This window comes from Topomyia yanbarensis, chromosome 2, assembly GCF_030247195.1.
Source record: "Topomyia yanbarensis strain Yona2022 chromosome 2, ASM3024719v1, whole genome shotgun sequence".
NCBI classification, from domain to species: domain Eukaryota; kingdom Metazoa; phylum Arthropoda; class Insecta; order Diptera; family Culicidae; genus Topomyia; species Topomyia yanbarensis.
Window position 1 is genome coordinate 194,739,517 of NC_080671.1, and position 21,725 is coordinate 194,761,241.

General features: G+C 38.7%; 1 protein-coding gene across 3 annotated transcripts in view; it reads left to right on the forward strand.

Moving 5' to 3' along the window:
• The window catches only part of LOC131682556 (E3 ubiquitin-protein ligase TRIM9), a 280,613-nt gene that overhangs the window by 214,439 nt on the left and 44,449 nt on the right, over positions 1-21,725 (forward strand). For all 3 annotated transcript variants that reach the window (XM_058964125.1, XM_058964126.1, XM_058964127.1), the window contains exon 5: positions 19,922-20,081. In XM_058964125.1, the coding sequence (XP_058820108.1) occupies positions 19,922-20,081 (160 nt within the window). The remainder of the gene's footprint in view (positions 1-19,921; positions 20,082-21,725) is intronic.

The window sequence follows — 21,725 nt, forward strand, 5'->3', positions numbered from 1 at the left end:
CACACTTTAAAAATAAGGTTCTATTTTTGGCACGGTTCCGGTTTTGGTAACTGAATAAAATAAAATTGTTGCCAAAAACGAAATCCTACATCACTGTGAAAATTTCAAAACGATAAAAAAATCATTTGCTCTAGTTACATTTCGATCAGCTAAAAAATGGTTTCGAGAAAAACGCGGTTTAAGTTTTCAGTACACTCGAAGTGTACATAAGAGACGTTACGGTGGAATATAATATTTGAAGATTTATATATTGCTTTTATCTTCTATTTATTGGGATATCATTAGATACGAAATTTGCAAAAAGCACATTTTAGGCAATCATCATGGTGTAATAAATAACAAATAATAGATTGGATCCATATTAAATATTCTCAAAGTATGCAAATTATATATACTTTCCATCAACAATGTCTATTTAAGAAAAGCGTCTCGTATGGAGCATAAAGTAGCTAAAGTGACAACAATTGGGTAATTTGAATTTTGTTTCTCATAAAAACTTGATTCGTCGAAGTCGATCTGTGAAAAAAATCTATATGTAGTGTTGTGGAGAATAAACTTCTAAAGGGGAGGTTATTTTTTTTTTTTTTTGGACGTAAATTAGGTAAGTTTGAAATTGTTTGTGGAATAATTAAAAGATGTAAGAACTTTCGGCGATTTCCGTCTGAGAATCCGCGCGAAGCATGGTCCGAAAACTAAGAGCCTGAAGTAAACTGAAAACAAAGATCATTACAATTTATTAACCCTACAACGGTTTCGTGACGTTTTCTATACGTAAACGGTTTTGTGGGGTACATTCATACCTCAGCACTAAAATCGCTCTAATATGTCTAATTTTTATTCAATTTATAAATAAATTGGATAGTTTTGTTCTAAAATCAATCGTAAACCAGCCTGTTTAAAAATATTTGTGTTTGGTCTGCTTTATTATGTAATATTAAAATTTTTATAGAATAAATCTTTAAAATATGCCAAAATTCCCATTTTTCCCTAAATATTTCTATAACTCCGGTAGTTTATAACCGATTTTAACCTTCTACACTGCGTTGTGAAGATTATTAAATTGTCTTTTGAACTAAAAGTAAATAGTTCCAAAACCAGTCAAAAAGTGTATTTCTTCCGATGATTTTTTGAACATCAAACGCTAACACAAACAGTAAAGATACAGCAATATGCAGTAACGGTGATAAAACAGGAAGGCGTGAAAGGAATAGGTAGAGCCAGTGCATTGTAGTGTATATAAAGTAAGTGCGCTCCAGACCCTGGGATACAGAAGATGATAGTAGTGCGTGATACGTATTAAATACAAATCAAATTCACGAATGAGTTTTGCCTCTTTCATCCGCTAAAGCAAAAATTACGATAATGATCCAAGCGCATTTTATAGTTACTTTGCTGTAGTAGCTTTATTTTATTAAATAACAAATTCTATTGTTCAGCAATGTTGAAGCTTACACTATTTTATACAAGTTTCTCGCTTACTATGTATCGATATTTTGCTTACAGAAAAAGATATAATCAGTTTTCCGAATTATGTACGCGTGACAAAACACTAACGTAAACGGTTTTGTGGGGTACATTTGTACCCCAGACAAACTCTAAACGGGCACTGTTAATCAAGTGAAACGAATAGGTATCGCCTGCTATAATAGAAGTTTAATAATAAAAATGATTTATGACAAAGATTGCTTGCAGTTAAAATAAACCGTAACAGAATTAAAGGGATTGCAAATAGCCCTGGGGTTCAAATGTACCCCACAAAACCGTTCTAGGGTTAAAAGTCCATAATTTCTTAATTTAATTTCGGATCTCTAAGAAATGAAAAATATACTCAAGTAAGGATTTACACGAAATCAGCTCGGTTCGTCCGCTAAAGGCCATCAAACTACCAACTATCAATCGGGTCTTCAATGTATTCCACAAAAACAATTTTGTTTTTAATTTTTTGATTATAGAGGTTTTAACCTTAGAGTCATTCGCCTCTTTTCGAGTTAGAGAAATCTATTTTGGAAAAATCTCTAACCCTATGTGCAGGGTGAGCTGCGTACAAGGTAATCGATTAACCAACTACCCGTTCTCACAAAAAAGAATGAAAAACATTTTTTTTTTATTTTCATCCAAAAGATAAAGAACAGCCAATTCAGTCTGCAAATTAGTACAGACAAAATCTTTTACACGTACAGCCATAAAATAAATATTATAAAATTAATACCTCATTAAAATTCAGAAAATGTCTGTGGTTACTCGGATATGTACATTACTTAACATATATCGTTGTCGCAGACAGCTAAATCGATTATTACAATCTTTCTCTCGTTTAAAGACTAATCAGTTATAATGCATGTTTAACATATCGATAAGAAAGAAAAGTTTTAGTGGTCAGAAACAATCTGATAATTGATCAGGCTTTCCAGCAAAAAATAAGTCCAGCAAGTCGGTGAACACATTTCAGATCAATAGCTCATAAACCATTACAGGGTCGGATCAAAAAAATTGAAGTGGGTTCGAAACTTCGATTTTGAAATGTTCTTTGAACAATAACCTCATTTAATTAAAATCATTTTTGGTGGTCTAATTTAATTCGGAACGAATTTGAGTTTAAAATGAATTAAAATAAAAACTATTTTAAAATTTCTCAACAAGTTGAAAAATTTCGGGAGGGGTCCGGACCCCCAGGACCCTTCCCCTGGATTCGCCATTGAACGCTTACTAGGTCCGAATTAACCCAGGTCCCCTAGGCCTTTCTCGAGGACCGACTGGATACTAGGGTTCGTCGCGGTTGCGGTAATTACCGCAACCGCGCGTTATTTACCGCACCCGCACCGCAAAATCTGCGGTGCGGTGAGACACTTTTTCCCGCAGATGCGGTGCGGGAAAGAGCTTTCACCGCGCGGTTTTACCGCAACCGCACCGCAAAAAAAATGATAAAGTGATAATTTTGATTATTCTAAATTGATAAACAGATTACGAAATAAAAATCTAGCTGTGTCCGAAATATTTAGACGCTATTATTTTTACGACTTATTTTAGACTAGTTATTTTATGTTTCTAAGTAAAACTTCACAAACTAACCATTTCAAATACATAAAATGCAAGATCCAAACAGAGACAAAATTATTAGATCATTTAAAAACAATAAATTTGTACTTGAAATCGTGGAGTTATGAATCGTTTTCGATATCAATTTTTCAACTGTGAATTTTGACTAATTGAAAGGAATTTGAGATGAATTAATTATGCTGGGGCATAAACACAACCCAAAGATTATAATTATCTTCATCAAACCAAACGAATTTGGAATAATTAGCAGTAAAGGATACAAATATATGAAAGCGTCAAAAATAAGGAGGGGTTCAAATTAGGATGATTATTCTATCATTCGTTCATCAACATCGTATTTCTATCTTCTTTGATTGCTAAGTAAATTCAATGTGAATTTTTCTGCAGTCAATTTTATTGGACTCTTTCTCAAAAAGTATGCTACATAACTTTTTTGTTATAATTTTCTACCAAATTAAGTCCTAATATTTTTCAGTTAAGATTATTTTGTAGCTTTTTTGAAGCTTGTTTTGCGAAATACCACATAGTTTGAGTCCCGTTCACTTCAATTGAAGTTTTTGCCATTGGCTTTTTGGGAAAAATATTAGAGGAAAATACATTAAAGGCTAGAACTTTCGAACTAGCCTTTAGAAAATTACACTTCATACATTTTTAAAGGGAGCAATCTTAGTTTTTGAATGAGAATACATCTGTTTCTTGAAGAATGCGGAAGTTAGAGTTTTGGGATATTTTGTCCGTAAAACCCCCTATTTTTAAAAATCATTTCTGCTGTATGCTGCAAATCATACATTTTTTGCAGTTTTTCTAATGTTCAATAATTCTGTACCGGTTGAGACCGGACTCCTGATTAGATGTAATGTATAGAGCAATTTTTTTTTGTTAAATATGGCGTCGTTCTTATTGATGAAATACAATATGCTTTTATATCACTGTATTGGAATATATGCGCTACTATATAGAAGTACTGGTATTTTGACTTTAAATTTTTCTTTGGTGAAATTCCTTTAAGAATGAAAGGTGGTTTTTACTACGTAAACGCGAAAATCATCCATTTCATTTTCATATGTCAAAAATATTGAAAATATGAAAATTTAAAGAAAAAAATATGCAACTTCATTTCTTATTACATTTTTATACCACGTTTTTCAATTAACTGAAGGGTTGCTAAAATAAAAGTTTTTCTATTACTGCAGTAGAACGTTTTTGAATGCATAATGTTTGCCTTAAAATGTACGGAATTTTATTAATAGAAAATGCAAAAGTTGATTTTTTTTCATAAACATTACATTCTGAGGAGTCTCTTAAAGTTAAATTTCGTGTGAATAAGAATAACATTTTATTATATATGGTTACACAAATGAACAATTTTTCAACACAATTTTTAAAAATTTTACCGCATTTACCGCATTACCGCGCGATGCGGTGCGGTAAATAAAGTGCGGTTGCGGTAAGCGGTGCGGTTTTATTATTTTTTTGCGGTTGCGGTGCGGACAATCCATTTACCGCCCACATCCGCACCGTGACGAACCCTACTGGATACTATATTGCTCTTATATGCAAATCTTTTTCGATAAGTTTGCTACATTTACAACTCAACTTGTTACGAAAACAACAGTGCAATAAAATTCTGTTATTTCATTTTGATCGGATATGTGTAGGAAAACTTGTAAATGTTGAACTTAATGTAATATAGTGAACTGTGATTATATATGACCTATTTGATGGAAGCACTAACAAAATAGCTTACAATGATAGAATACATATAAAAATACATTAAGTGAAAATCATTAAAATGTCAGTTTAAATTCAATTTATAATATTTCAAATTATACGGTTCATCAAAATCAATTCATTCTAAAATATGGTTCTTCTACCCTGTAGAACCCGCATTGCAACGCAGAATTTATATGTTAGTGTTGAAAAAAGTTGCATACAATAATTACTTATAATTTGCTTGCGAAAATTGAAAATAACCCCATCGTTATTTTGTTCTACAAAAATTCTTACTGATGATGGCGGTAATGTATATTTTTTTGACATTCAATTTCTGTTTCCGACTCTGCACTTGTTAGGATAGTTTGCATTGGACCTGTAGACTCAATTTCCGAATAACTCTGTCTTACGCAATACACTGTGCCAAATATTTGAAAAAGAAAAAAGTTTTGATGAACAGTTTAAAAACACTATAGCACAGTGACTATAGTATCGTTTAGTCATAAGTTTGCAGAGGATACAAAATATTTCCTTATAGTGTTATAGACCGAAACATGGCGACAATTTCATTCCTATCACCCATATCCTTTTTGACTCTTCATGCAATGGCTCATGATTATGTTTAGTGGGTAATGCTTGATCAATTTATAATGAGAGGACAGCCCAGTGCTATGGGTCGTGGACCTGCTGCAATGGTTGGTAGTAATACACACACACATCATTGGAAGCGCGATAATTTCTTTGCATATCACTGGGCATCTGCACACGTTCGAACGCTATGCATCTGGTAGCCTTTTTATCTACTGACTCTTTATCCGGCAGCCAAACACAACACACATTCTTTCAAAAAAAAATTCTCACGAGTGGCGAAAATCACATTCGCATGAAAATGCTGCCTCCAGATTCAGTGAGCGTGGCATTCGGAAGAATTTGCTTCATCCATCGAACGAAATGCTGTGTGAGCAATTCTAAGCTAGATTGTGCCAGCCTCTACTCAACTACGACACTCATCAGGCATTGTATTCATCGCATGAACAGAGAGAGGGGGATGAACAAACTATTATGAGATTCGACGTGTGCATCATCACAGCACACAGCGAAACGGAAAAAAAATCGACGTTCACTCAGCAATCAACAAGCTTGCAATGTTGAAATATTTTTTTTATAAAAGAAAAATTTTAAAACAAGGAATTCAATAGTAATAGTTTTTTAGGAAATATTTACAGTTATCTTAAAACTAACAATATAGTTTGGTACACAAAAGGGTGGACATATTGTTGATAATCTAGTTGCATTTCCAAAATAATAAAGCAATAAATTCTTTAAAAACTACAAGGGGCAGCCCTATGGTGTTGCAAGAAGTAGTAACTTAATGTAAAATATTTATTTTCTTAGTACATTTAGAGTAATAATAAATCAAATATATTTCTTACGAATAGTTTAAGCACAACCAATCAACATCGAATGTTACATATTGAACCAAACCTTCTTGGTTATCAAGTTATTTCATTTCTAGTAGGCGATCGAATCCAAAGAAACTTTTTTTTTTATTCATTTCGTTTATTTGATAGGCACAAATGCGTTAGCTTGGCGGTGCCAAATGCTTTTGTTTTTACATTTTGGATATCTTAAAACTAGGAGGTTACAATGTTGAAATATTTTTTTACAAAGGAAAAGAAAGTTTACAGCTATCTTAAGACTAGAAATAAGATTCAATATACAAAAGAGGGCCAAAAGATTTTTTTATGAAAAAATTTAAAACAAGGGATTCACTTTGATATACAAGAGGGGGAGTAATAGTATTTTACGAAATATTTTACGGTTATCTTAAAACTAACAATATAGTTTAGTACACAAAAGGGGGAACAAATATTTATGAGAAATTTCACAGAAATCTTAAAACTAGGGATTCAATTCTATTTACAAGATGGAGGACAAGAGTTTCAATAAAGAGTAAAAATTATAGCTATCTTAAAACTAGGAATACAGAATACTAATTTGAATTTTTTAACTAAAACTTATGCTTGGTCAAGATATTCAAAGGGTGGCTTATTTCCGCATCAGTGTAGCAGCAGTTGTATCAAGGACAGGGGAGAGACAGGGAAAGAAGAGCAAAACTTGCAACTTTCGCTCGAACGGCGGGGGGGGGGGGAGGGGGGGGGGGTGGGTCAGCGTATCAAATTTGCGCCTCAGTATAGTAAGTCGTCGAGTACCGGATTGGCGGATGGTATTCTTCGGACCCGCGGGGAATCTTTCAAAAGTCATCGGACCTCGAGTCGCTCTCGCTTCAGTTTCCTTCTATGCAGGCGTAGTGGTGTGGGCGATGGCGGTTACATAGTGGCACTCTGGAGCTGATCGGTCCCACAAGGCAGGAGGAAACTCTAAAAACGAGAAATAAAAGAGAGGGGCTAAATTGGGATATTTATCGTTTTTATGAAGGTATAAATAAGGGACATATAGGGGAAATCACGAGTTGCCAGCATATCTCGGACTGGTACATTGGGTGGTCTACCTCGGGCCCGAAGGGATTCCTTTAACTGAGACCTGGCGTCACAATACCCGGCGCACACCCAGACAACGTGTTCGATGTCGTGATAGCCCTCGTCACAAGCGCACAGACTACTCTCCGCAAGCCCAATACGCCGCAAATGCGCATCCATGGTGTAGTGATTGGACATAAGTCGGGACATTACACGAATAAAATCCCGCCCCACATCCATCCCCCCGAACCAAGGCTTCGTTGATACCTTTGGGATAATCGAATGTAGCCATCGTCCAAGTTCCCCATTGCTCCACGAGGTTTGCCAACTGTTGAGCGTCCTCTGACGACAAATACTAAAAAATTCGTTGAAGCAGATTGGTCTTTCGTATATGTCACCATTTAATGCGCCCACCTTTGCTAATGAGTCGGCCTTTTCATTGCCCGGGATAGAACAATGAGAGGGGACCCAAACAAAGGTAATCTGATAAGATTTTTCAGATAACGTACACAAGGACTCCTGTATCTTCCCCAGAAAATACGGTAATTGCTTTTTAGGTTTCACCGCACGAAGAGCCTCGATAGAGCTGAGGCTGTCCGAAACGATGAAGTAGTGATCTGTGGGCAGAGTGTCGACGATCCCAAGGGTGTACTGAATTGCAGCTAACTCTGCGACGTAAACTGAAGCGGGATCATTGAGCTTGAATGAAGCGGTGATAGTATTGTTGAAGATACCGAAGCCAGTGGACCCATCGAGATTTGATCCGTCAGTGTAAAACATTTTGCCGCAGTCGACTTCTCGGAATTTATTATAAAATATATTGGGGATCACCTGCGGGCGTATATGGTCCGGGATTCCACGAATCTCTTCCTTCATGGATGTGTCGAAGAATACAGTAGAATCAGAAGTATCTAGGAAACGGACACGGTTGGGATTGTACGAAGAAGGATTGATGCTCTGTGCCATGTAGTCGAAGTACAAGGACATAAAACGGGTTTGAGAATTAAGCTCGACGAGCCTCTCGAAGTTTTCAATTACCAACGGGTTCAGAATGTCGCATCGGATGAGCAATCGATATGAGAGTTCCCAAAATCGATTTTTTAGCGGAAGAACGCCCGCCAGCACTTCGAGACTCATCGTATGGGTCGAGTGCATGCAACCCAAGGCAATGCGCAAGCAACGATACTGGATTCTCTCCAGTTTGATGAAGTGTATGTTCGCAGCGGAGCGGAAACAGAAACACCCGTACTCCATCACCGACAATATCGTTGTTTGGTACAACCTGATCAGGTCTCCTGGGTGAGCACCCCACCATGTTCCAGTTATTGTTCGGAGAAAATTGATCCTTTGTTGGCATTTCTGTTTCAGATACCTAATGTGACATCCCCAGGTACCTTTAGAGTCGAACCAGATCCCGAGATATTTAAATGTGAAAACCTGGTTGATCGTTGCACCCATTAATAAAAGCTGGAGTTGCGCCGGCTCACGCTTCCTAGAAAAAACAACCAACTCAGTTTTCTCCGTGGAGAACTCAATACCCAGCTGAAGAGCCCAAGCAGACAAATTGTCCAAAGTATTTTGTAATGGTCCTTGCAAGTCGGCAGCTTTGGGCCCTGTAACAGAGACCACCCCGTCATCTGCAAGTTGCCTTAGCGTGCATGAATTGGCAAGACAATCGTCAATGTCATTCACGTAAAAATTGTAGAGCAGGGGACTTAGACATGAGCCCTGGGGAAGACCCATGTAGCTAAATCGCGATGTTGTTAAATCGCCATGCGAAAAACGCATGTGCTTTTCAGACAACAGATTTAGCAAAAAGTTATTTAAAATTGGTGAAAGACCATGCTGGTGCAGCTTCTCTGACAGAATGTTGATAGAAACTGAGTCAAAAGCCCCCTTAATATCCAAGAAGACTGATGCCATCTGCTCTTTGTTAGCATAGGCCATTTGGATTTCTGTAGAAAGCAACGCAAGGCAATCGTTCGTCCCTTTGCCTTTGCGGAAGCCAAATTGTGTATCTGACAGTAAGCCATTTGCTTCAACCCAATTGTCGAGGCGAAACAAGATCATTTTCTCGAACAACTTCCGAATACAGGACAGCATTGCAATCGGCCGATACGAGTTGTGGTCGGAGGCTGGTTTTCCTGGTTTTTGAATGGCGATGACCTTCACTTGCCTCCATTCATAAGGGACAATGTTACCCTCAAGAAACTTGTTAAATAAATTCAACAGGCGCCTTTTTGCAGTGTCAGGCAGATTCTTCAGCAAGTTGAATTTGATTCTGTCTAACCCTGGGGCGTTATTGTTGCACGATAAGAGAGCAAGTGAGAACTCCACCATCGAAAACGGTGTTTCGTTCGCGGTATCGTGAGAAGACGCGGCGCGGTACGTTTTCTGTACCGGGACAGAGTCCGGACAGATCTTCTTGGCGAAAGCGAATATCCAACGGTTTGAATATTCCACGTTCTCGTTGGTACTATTACGGTTACGCATACGTCGAGCCGTACCCCAAAGAGTGCTCATCGCTGTTTCTCTCGTTAACCCGTCGACGAACCGGCGCCAATAACTGCGTTTTTTGGCTTTCATTAGACTCTACATTCGCCTTTCTAACGACGCGTACTGTTGATAGCTAGCGGGTAACCCGTCTTCCCGGAAGGCCTTATATGCAGTGGACTTTTCCGCGTACAGCTCTGAGCACTCTTTATCCCACCACAGGGTGGGAGACCGTCCATGGGTATTCGCGCTGGGTACTGGTTTAGTCTGAGCTTGATTCGCACTGTCGAGAATCAAGCCAGCCAAAAACCTGTACTCTTCCTCCGGAGGAAGTTCTTGAGTGGATTCGATTTTAACGGATATCGCGGTCGCGTAACTCTTCCAATCAATGTTCCGTGTGAGGTCATACGATACATTGATTGTTTCCGATGGTCTTGAACCGTTAGCAATTGAAATCACGATAGGCAAATGATCGCTACCGTGGGGATCAGGGATCACCTTCCACATGCAATCTAACTGTAGCGATGTCGAGCAAAGCGATAAATCCAACGCGCTTGCGCGTGCTGGTGGTGTAGGAATCCGCGTCATTTCTCCCGTGTTTAAGATGGTCATGTTGAAATTATCGCAAAGATCTTGGATTAATGTTGATCTATTATCATCATGAAGACAGCCCCATACCGTACCGTGCGAGTTAAAGTCTCCCAGAACTAGCCGCGGTGCCGGTAAGGATTCCGTGATATTACAAAGCGTTCGGTGCCCTACCGAGGCTCTAGGAGGAATGTAGATGGAAGCAATGCAAAGGTCTTTACCTTTGATTAAAACTTGACAAGCGACAATTTCAATGCCTGGTGTCGAAGGGAGGTTAATTCGGTTGAAAGAATAGCACTTTTTGATCCCCAAAAGTACTCCTCCATAGGGGTTTTCTCGATCCAGACGAATTATATTAAAGTCGTGGAAGTTGAGATTTATATCGGAAGTTAACCAAGTTTCACATAATGCGAAAGCATCACATTTTAAACTATTTAGTAAAAATTTAAAGGAATCGATTTTCGGGAGGATACTTCTGCTGTTCCACTGTAAAACAGTGATCGAATCGGTGACCTCGTTCGATGACTTAGCCATCGAAGGATACGATCGCTGCAAGGAGGGGCCATTTAGTAGTCAACTGCTTCAAAAATGTTTGCACTATAGGGAGAAAACGTATCAGAAGGCTTTTAAGAGGATCAGTAACATTGAAAGCTGTGAAAATTAAGTCCACTATGTCAGAAAATTTCATTAGTCCGCTACTGGACTGAGTATCTGTTTGAAAAAAGGGGACACTTGGGGTTTTGGATGTCCCTGGAAGTGGTGGGTACTCTTTGTTAGAATTAATATTTCCAAGTCCCGGAGCAAATTGCTTCGGCTTTTGTGCATCACTTCCGTTGGATTTATTGGTTGTAGATGGCGCACTCTGAGTGGACGACACCTTGGCACCCTTACGAGGCAATGTAGGGGAGGCTGGATTTCTCCTCTTCCTGGATTCCCCTGGGTTAACCAAAGATGTTCCCTCTCGTGGGTCGTCAGATTCTTGCTCAGCGTTAGCCAAACCAGCATAGGGATTTTCGGACAGGACAGATGGCGAAGCATTCTTTAGCATTTCTGCATAAGAACGCCTTGAGCGTTCCTTAAGGGAGCGCTTGATTTTATCCCCGCGCTGCTTGTACGCAGGACATGATTTAAGAGCATGTGAAGGGCCCCCGCAGCAAATACACTTTTCAGTTTCTTTGTCGCAAGAGTCATCCTCATGCTCTCCTTCGCATTTGCCGCATCGTTTCTTATTTCCACAATATGTGGCTGTGTGGCCCAACTGCTTGCAATTGCTGCAGCTCATGACCCGCGGTACAAACAGGCGAACTGGTAGGCGAACCCTGTCAAGGAGGATGTAGTTGGGAAGAGAGGACCCGGCGAATGTCACCCGAAGCGAGCCTGATAGAGAGTAGGTAGTCTTACCTCCCTCGGTGTTTGCGGTATACAATTGTTTGCATTCTAAGATCTTAATCTGTTCAAGAGAGGGGTCCTTAAAGCAGCCAACCCCGTGCTCCAACAGTTCTTCGCATTTCAGGCCCGGTTCGGACACTACCCCATCGATTTCACAGGCCACACAAGGCACGTACGCTTTAAATTCCCGCGTAAAGCGCTCACAGCAAGCAATCGCGTTTGCCTGGCCGAGATCACTCACTAGAACACGTATCTTGTTTGCCCGAACACGTGTTATCTGAGTTACGGCCGGGTAATTAGCAGTCAGATCTCGAGAAAGTTTTAATATATTAACCGGTTTCTCTCCGGTCCGAAAATATACCACCCATGGCCCAGAGGAACCTTCTGGGTACTGCTTTATACGGGGAGCAATGCGAGTATTAGGGGGATCAGGGACTTCCATGATTACATCAGATGGTATTTCGCCCTCGGCCATTTAAGCACGAGGGCAGAGCGTTATATAAACGGGAATGTGTCTTATTATTTGATTACAAGGTAGAGTAAAAGTAGGGAAAAGGAAAGAAAGCAAACGAGGAAAAAAAAATAAAGCAAAACTTATCTGCAAACAACGTTGATTGTTCCGCACCAGCGAAAACAATGTACTGGATTTACTGTCGGCACCAGCAGAACGGCAGCTAACGAACGAACAAAGGATGACCTTGATTCACTAAAATTTACACACCGAACACCACTGTGAAATATAACGATCCGTTCCGTTCAAAGGTTGGGAGACGTATGTATCCAAAGAAACTTATTTGAGAAGACCTGAAGAAAGAAGACAGAAAACCGTGACCGAACTACTACCTGAAACTATCGCACAAGATCAGCTTTTAAAAATTGTAAAAACTTTTCGATTGTGCGTGGTAAAAGAACCCGGACCGGTGAAGAAAAAGCAAATTTTAGACAATATAATCACATTTCAAGTGTGGAACAAGCTTTCTAGTTTTATTTTGTTATCATTTTAACTTTCCTAAAGTACGTATACAAATGTAGCGAATGCAGAGGTCTTAATCATATATCTGTGCTTTCCATCGATCCGTGTAAATTTGTTGCTAAGAAAGTTTTCGTCTTTGCGCAATGAAAGCACAGATTGCTATCATGCAGGTTACACATGCATCCGTTAACAAACAGAGATGCCACATTGAAATCTGTGTTTCGGTCAAAAATATCATTTTACCATCTGTGATGACTGAAACAGGAAAAAATCTGTGATAAATTTCCGAAAAATCACAATATTTCCAAAAATCTATCCAATTTTCATCAAAATGCCAAAAATCTACCATCTGTGAAAAGGAATCTGATCAAAAATTGTGAAAAAATTCTCTGACATTACAGAAAAATCTGTAAATATAGTAACCCTGCCAACAAATTTGATATACCTACATTCGCCTCAAACATTGAACCCAAGCGAACAAATCAAAATGAGTCAACGCTGATGATGATGGGTAGAGCGAAAGAGACAACTAGTATCACGACACTGTGTTATCAGTGTTTGCAAATGGAGCTCGAATGTACAAGCGATTTTGTGTAGGAATAACTGTATTCGAGATTGTACATAAAAGTGTGCTGGAAACGAGCACAACACAAAAGAAAGCATAGCTCTAGATAGCATATCTTCACAAGTAGTGCAACGGACTTCTCATTCAGCTACACTGGCTGTGAAAACACACAGCGCAGTGATCTGCTCCGCCTGCCGTTCAACAGGCAACTGAGCTTGTCCGGTCAAATTCGTTCTTTATATAGTCGATGATAACGTTATTCGTAGAAGCGTAGCGCGCTAGGTACACAAATCTGTCGTACCGGGCTTAGGAAGCGCTATCTTCTGTGTGTAAATGCGCGATATTTTGACAAGGTATCAAACATTTTTGGGTTTATCTATTGGAATCCATTCTTAAAAGTATTTCGGGGCGATTCGCGCAAAAAATTTGAAAATTTATCGGGAGATGGCTGAATTATTTGCGTTCAAAATTAGACCACTTTTCGTTACATATCATTTTTGTAGAATTTGCAAAGTGCACCCCCATATCGAAAACAAAGACGTAGTCCTACGTCAAAAAATTGCCGATTCTTGAAATAAATCTTCATGATCGTATAACAGTATATCGCATCGTAGCTGATCTCTTGTTTTGCGGCAGCTTATTTTTTGCTTATATGACCAATTTTGGGATTTGTAATCAACTAATTCTCAACGGCGTAAACTTGTTTTATTCAAGTTCTTTCATGTACTAGCCATCGAGTTAATTCTAAGCGCTACTCAATTCCACTCGTGTTCAGTGCTAGTCCATAGCGGCTTTAGGTAACGCACAGCTTTCATACTTCTTATTCGCGCACGTTGGCTGCCCCTATTTTTTGTCTGCAGCTGAAGTCATTTGTGTGCTCCGCTCACTGACAGACAGAATTATTAAGAAACTAAATAAAGTAGTGACGACCGCTCCGGGGTCAAATTATCAGATAGTCCCATGACGATTGTTAACAATCTCTGTGGCAAACCCAAGAATTTTGACATCCATATTGCTAGGATTCTTTGAAATTTACAAATAGTATTTCAAAGCTAGGACACACCTCCAGGACCGGGTGTTATGCGGTAGAAACGACCAAAACGTTCGCTCAGGTCTACATCTTCAATTTTATCTCACTAAAATTTATGCCTAGTGATTTACTATGATGTCACCAAGTTTCAGGTTCTAGTTTTGAAAGGCACATTGTAATTTTATTTGAAATCTGGAAAGGTACTCGCGTACTATGTCGTTACCTAACGGTTAAACACTCAACTCCGCTTAATAATTCAACGTTTTCAATATGGGTTTCCGTGTATAATAGAACTGTATGAAGATGACTTTCGCAAGCTTCAGTTTCAATATCACTTTCCGTTAACAGACGGGCGGATACGACAATATTTAAAATCAACAAATCTAGAGAAAATTTTCAATAGGACGTAAGTAACAATGAGAGATTCTCTTTGGGGACAATTACTCGGCCATTTCAACATTTACTACTCTATTCTTTGCATAATATTATAGTATAAACCGTCGGCTTTCGATATGTACTGGAAAATTAGTCCAAAGTGTTGTAATGACGTCGTAATAAACGAAAGAGAAAGTAAACAAAGAGAGGCTCTCAATGTTACTTACGTCCTATTGAAAATTTTCTCTAGAAATAGTGTATTTAACCGAAGTTTGCCTCCCTTTTGCTGCGATGCTTCACTCATCTCACAACAAACAGACAAACGATCATCGCAAAAAAAAATCGGCAGTGTATTATCATTCACCATAGATCGTGTGAGCAGAGACAGAATATACACTAGTGTCCTTTTTTGTGTGCTGCTATTGCCAGATTGCATTAAAAATCGCTTTATTTATTTATTTGTTTGTATTTATTATATTCCAAGATGGAATTTTCAACTGACCTTTTTACTGCCGTTCAACGCATAATTGTCTTATGTATAGAGGGAATCTCATAGAACATGGGACGAATACGATCTTAACGGCAGTTTAGAGGGTACCTAATTTCTGAAATGACGAATTGGTGGGAAAAATCATAAGCAGGCAAATGAGAGACTAAAAAACTGTTTGTCTCAAATCACAAGTAAACTTACCAAAATTAATTTGTTCGCAGACCTGTCTGTGTTTTCTTGTGATTATTCGACATTTTCTTGAATTATGCCCCTACTTTAAAGTTGTGAAAAAGTGCTGGAAACAATCTTCTTAGTACATATTCTGGGATACCTTCCTGTTGGTATGAAATTTTTACTGGTTCACCCACTGTTGCAGAACACCCTGCTTTACCAAATATTTCTCTATCGTTCAGAATTACTTTAATACTTCATTTCGTTACATACCATGAGGCATGGTTGAAGTCTTCTACGTCCATTGCCACACAGGAAAAATTGGTAGAATATCCACGCTACAATTTTCGAAGAGGTGTTTAGCCCTCCTATTCTGCCTATCACTATAATTCGGAATAATCAATACCTTCAATGACTTCGTTCCTTAATGATGCTTCAAATTATACACAAACACATTTGACGTTTTTATTTTATTATTATTTTATTAGTGTACGAGCAGAATGTTTGTCTCACTATCGAATCCATTTTGTCGTTTCTTAAGATTGTAATTTGCATTTCTTTTATATGTAGCTGATGGCAATCGAGTATTAGACGTTTTGGAAACGGTGTGAACAGAGCTTGCCGATTAGCCAAGCTTTTTAAAACTATTCCAATGAGATATCTTTTGATTTCCGTTTGGACCGCACATATTATTTCTAATTCGCATTCCTTTCGTCCCATTTTTGAAAGCGCATTTAACATGTCAACGAATTATGTATTTTTGGATAAAAAAGGCATACGTCCATATTTGTAAAAAAAATTCATTTTGGTTGAATATATCAAGAGATCTATGTGTTTTTAGGTTTCCATATTTTGTCGCGAACAAACTTTACATTGCAAATTGACCTAAGAATGGGTTACGACCACCTTCAAGGGTGTTTGGAATGTAATAGAGTATGTTAAAACGGTGCCTACTTAACCCTCCGGAAGTCGCGCATGACACTGAATGAGCAGCCGCAGTTGCCCAAAGACAATTCGCTAGCATTTCAGAGCAGCGTGCACTCAGTGCACCAGCGCGACTGCCGAAAGATTAACGGAAGATCCCAGACTCATCACCATTTCCACACAGACTAAAATACATAACACTATGAGGAAATTCATCCCCAAAATGTCAATCCGCTTATTTTTCCAGAACACTAGCTCCTCCATTTGCTTGTCGGTCATCCCTCGAACCTGGTAACAATTTTTCAGATTTTGAAATATTTAAATTACATGACAGTTAAAAGACCAAAAGTGGTTTAATTGAAATGGAAGATACAAAAAGTTTAAAACTAACTAAAAATGAAAAAAATGGTGTAAGCTCAAACGATAGACATTGAAAAATTTTAATTTAATTTGATTTGTTTGAGCACTCTGAAAAATTTATAAAAAGGTCTGGAAAAACCTGGAAAATCAGGGAATTTCATTTTCAGAAATGAGTCGACACCCTGAAGATGTTGAGCAAAGTTTAATTAAAAACGCAACATTTGAAAAGAATAGGGGTAAAATGGATTAAAACGTGTTATGCAGACAATTCTATTATCTTCTATGGAATCTTTGAAATTGTTTGCAAAAGAAACAGTATCTATGGTAAGTCTATCTTCTGACGTCGCACAAAGCAGAAGCATAAAAAATCGTTACGCTATAGCAGGCTATAGGCCCCAGTAAATCAAGCTAGCTATTGTTCTAATTCAGTGCACATACAAATTGTATCGTTGCCCCCGGCTGCGGAGTGAAATGAGTTTGACAAATGAAACGGAAGTGCCTGTGCTACGAGATAACACGATTTCGATCAACTTTAATAAAACTCGTGTTAGACCCACAGTTCAGGAAGTGGAACAATTAGTTAAAGTTAAAATGGAGCTTAATCTCGCTGAAGTTACGTACATTCAGCTACATCACGTAAAAACTGCGTTTTGATCACGTTTAGAAGCTTAGCACAGGCCGAAAACTTCATTGCAAAGAACAACATGCAACACGAGGTCGAATTTAATAACATCAGAATCAAGATTCCCGTGCCTATGGAAAACGACATGATGGACGTGCGTATCCATGATTTGGCCCCGCGCACGAAGGAAGATTTCATCAAACGAATCATGTCGCAATATGGAGAAGTAGAATCTATTACGAATGACACCTGGAGAATTTGTTTCACCGGCATTCCCAACAACGTTCGTATTGTGAGGATGCGAGTGACAAAACCAATACCTTCTTACATGACTATCGAATGCAAATCATCGAAGGATGGCGTGACCTATAAGCAAACAACGCTAATCACATATCCCGGGCAGACTCCAACATGCCAATTCTGTAACCATACAGCCCACTACGGAAAAACATGCGCCGAAGCAACTAGTCAAAACTCATCTACTACAGCCAACAAGCCTAACAAGCAGCCACCGACACCTTCAGGTAAACCAAAAACAACGATCCAATTAACCAATAATGCAGGTGCAACGACCACGACAACCGCTCCCAAACCAACAACTAGCATCGCCAATAAAGAAGCAAATACCGATGAAGACGGATATATAACAGCGACCCGTAAGAACAAGAAAAAAATAAGAATCTCTGATCGTGAACAGCAAGAAGGCAGTACCGATGACGACATGGACAAGAACGATAACGCGAGGGAAGGCAGGCTGAATGACCCCCAAGCGGCTTCCCCACCAAGGAAAAGGATCTCAACATGCAGCAGCAAACTGCGACAACAAGATCTGGCAGACCGACATTCTTAGAATCATTTTTTTTATTTTGACTTATTGTAAAAAAATAAAAGACCCACTGCCTAGTTGTGCTAACGCATTGAGCCGTTTCAAATAGAACTATAGATTAAAAAAAGTATCTATGGTAGCCCCCATTCTGTTTTCTTCCCAGTCGCATAATCAGTAATAAAAATAAACATTAACAAAAAGGGGAATTAGGGCAAAATAAGCATGGTAGCGTAGTTTGCGGTCATTTTAATTTCATGCAATCGATAACCGCACACAGCGTTCTATCGCGCTATTGATTAAAGTCGCATTTTTCATAATCTTTTCCCACTATGCAACGTGTGGTATATGCCAACCAGGTCAGCAATTTTGCTACTCAAGATCGCCGACCTGATTATGTCCCGATAGTCCACAGCTTCTTCATCCTAATTATTACTTGCTCTGTTTGTAGATTCTCTGCTCGGTTATCCGGTTAGTATCAAGTAGAAGTAGTCTTTACTCTGGCACCAATTTCTGTACTACATAGTAGACGCTACGTTTCCATAGCAAAGATTTTTTTTCCGTGTAGACGATTTTCAAACTAGCTATATTTTCAAGCACATTGCATAAAAACACTGGCACCGCATATGTCAATCGGTACACAGAACTCAATGGCCTGAGATTGGCCAGAAAAAAAACCGTTTGCGAAAAACAAAGAGATTTACGGCCGGCGGTCACATATCGGATGTTTCCGTTATTTTTTCACTGTTTGGCTTTCGCTTGATTCGTTGGTATCTGAACCGGTGCTGACGACGACAGGCTGCTAGCCAGCACAGCTCGAAAAGATGCCCCTACATATGAGTTTGTACATATATTTGTATGTACGTACGTATTAGCCACAGATATGAGTGCACATCGATTTTTTTATTATTGATGTGCAAATAAATATCCGTATGTTTGTAAGTTCTGGTCCGTAGCGTGTCACCGTTCCGGAATGATAGCGGATCTGTAGAAGGGGTAGTTACTTCCGCCCGACATGATCACAACTTATGCTTTGTTGACCAGAACAAATTTTGTCTGTCAGATAGGTGGCTGGTTGAAAATTTACGAGTGATATTTTGACTTTCAGGTATATGTAGAGTTAAATTGGTATACCTTGCTTATTTAATAATATTAACTCTACTGATTATTGTTACAACTTTCTGGGTTTTGAAGATTTCTAATATTTTCCATCAACCAGTTGAAACTGTTCCCTGAGTGAGTTTCTTTTGATTTCGATGCACCTCTATGCAAATAGTGATCAACTAAGTACGCAACACCCCATCAACGCTATACCCAAAGACACTGATTTAATAGCCCACAGCCTTACCTTTGCCTACAAGCTGTTTTACTATTTCTTCGTGCGGATACACAATGGTGTGACATATTTGCACCATTTGTAGGCCAAACTGGGCCCCGCCCGATTGTCTGCGGCACATGTTGCAACCCCTTCGACACGTTCATTCAACACAATCTATTTTGATAGGCACTTTCAACGCCTCTTCCTTGTATGGCAAAATCATGTTGCTGGATTATAGCATTGCTGACGACAGAAAGGTCAACTTTGGAATGAGAACACAATCGGGCGGTAACCTTCGATTTCGTTAGACGCTGAGTGGTGTACAGCAGATAGACCCCGTTTTCAAGTTGTACTGGCAATTGGGCTCCGAACCGATTCAAAAGCTAATCAACCATTCTCAATAAAGCATATAAGGTTGGACTTTTTTCACACGCTGTGGTGCCGGGCTGGTTCGTTTGTCGTTGCCATCAGGATGATAAATCACATGCGGTCTGCTGGAATGTTTCACTCAATAATGGCCCTCTTGTATGTCGATATTTTTTTCTTGCAGGTTGGCTCTATGCTGATTAACCGAGTAGCGAACACCGACATGACCTGGCACCAGGAGGTGACGAACGCCGCACCCCGAGTGTCTCCCATCGTCGATCTGACGTTGGACGACACCTCGGTCATCCGGGCGATCGACAATCTCAACTTTATCCAAATGAAACGTGAGTATGGCTTAACATTAACGTTGTTGTCTTTTACAAATACTGTGACGGTGGTTTAACGTGACAGTCTTATTCATGTTGAAGTCACTGCGCAAACTAACTATAGATATCTTTTTAACCCTTTATAAGGCCGTGGAAATTGGACATGGTATTACCACATAGAGAGAGTCCATAGTTAGTTGGTGGTGTTTTCACCATTCCTATATATCTTTTTGATTTAGGAAGATCGCGCAAAACAAAACACGACATTATCTACAAGTGTAGATCGGCTACATCTCAGAATTTTGCCAAAGAGTTTGATCGATCGAATTCTGTTTAGGGGAACTGGTGGTGAAATGAACACGTTAAGCAAAGTCATTATTTTCTAACTAATAAATGATTGAGATACTACAATCACCTTATGCTCCTTGTAAGAAATGTTTTGTACATATATGGTGAAAAAACTTCTATTTTAAAACATGGCCAAAAATGAGACATGCTTATAGCGTAAAATGAAGATTTGGTGGTGGTAAAATTTACACCTTCTAGTGACTGTATATATGCAATGCTTAGCATTGGAAAGCATTTTCCCAGCAATGCTCATGTCCCAGCGTATCATAAGCATTGCATACACAGGGTATTTTGTAGGCAAAAGCAAACTTGTCACGGAAAAATTGAATTCTCATGACGTAATATTAACCAATTTACGAATGCTGTGGTATCGAAAAACATCTTCAAACTTTGGGTTATCCATGGGATTTTTTAGGATCTGTTGGAGAACAGTGAAGATATAGCAACTTGAGGTTAGCGTTCCGACTAATTTTGAGGCTTGCTACTTGGTATGGCAAGATGATTCATATTGCCCCTACTACAAGCTGTACATTTTACCCATCAAAACATTTTATTTTCAAACATTTTATTTTATTTATTTCACATTCGACAGCTTTTTATCAAAAGAAATGGTTTCAATATCCTTTGAATACTTAACAGTTCAGGTTTCTGTAAAGTTTGTACTAAATTTAACAAACATTGACTTGATTCGGCTACGTGTTTATTTTACCCCCTTTTCATTCTACCCACAGTTATCCTATGGATATAAACATAGTCATTCCGCGCGAGGTGATCAAAAAAGATGGAAACTTGAAATCGACCTTCACACATTTGAACAAATTTTGGAGCAATATATAGAAATCTAAATTTCTGTGTCAATTGAATCACCCCTCGGTTCATGGGCGCATCCCACGTTTTGAAAGATTGCTAAAACCCTTGATTTTCTTTTAATTATATCTCCGGTTCTACTTACTCTAAAATCAAACGTCAATATGATTTTAGAAGGAAATTGTTTCAGGAGTCTAGAAAAAAATATTAGTTTTTAGCGGTAGTGCTGCCAAAATGCTATTTTTCCAGAAAAAAAATTTAAAGTTCATTTTTCTTGCAATGCATAGAGTTGAATGGGGTTAAATAGGTATGGGGTACAATAGGCCTGGGGTATTATCTTTGCTATGTTATTGCAGAGGGCGCTACGTGAATTAGATACACGTTAGAGAACATTGTTGACGACTGTCATTTCGGCTGATACCGTGGCTCAGCTGTATTAGTTACGGCGTAGTTTATGTTTTCGCATGTCTTTCGTCCTGATAACAGTGCATTTAATCAATGTAAAAA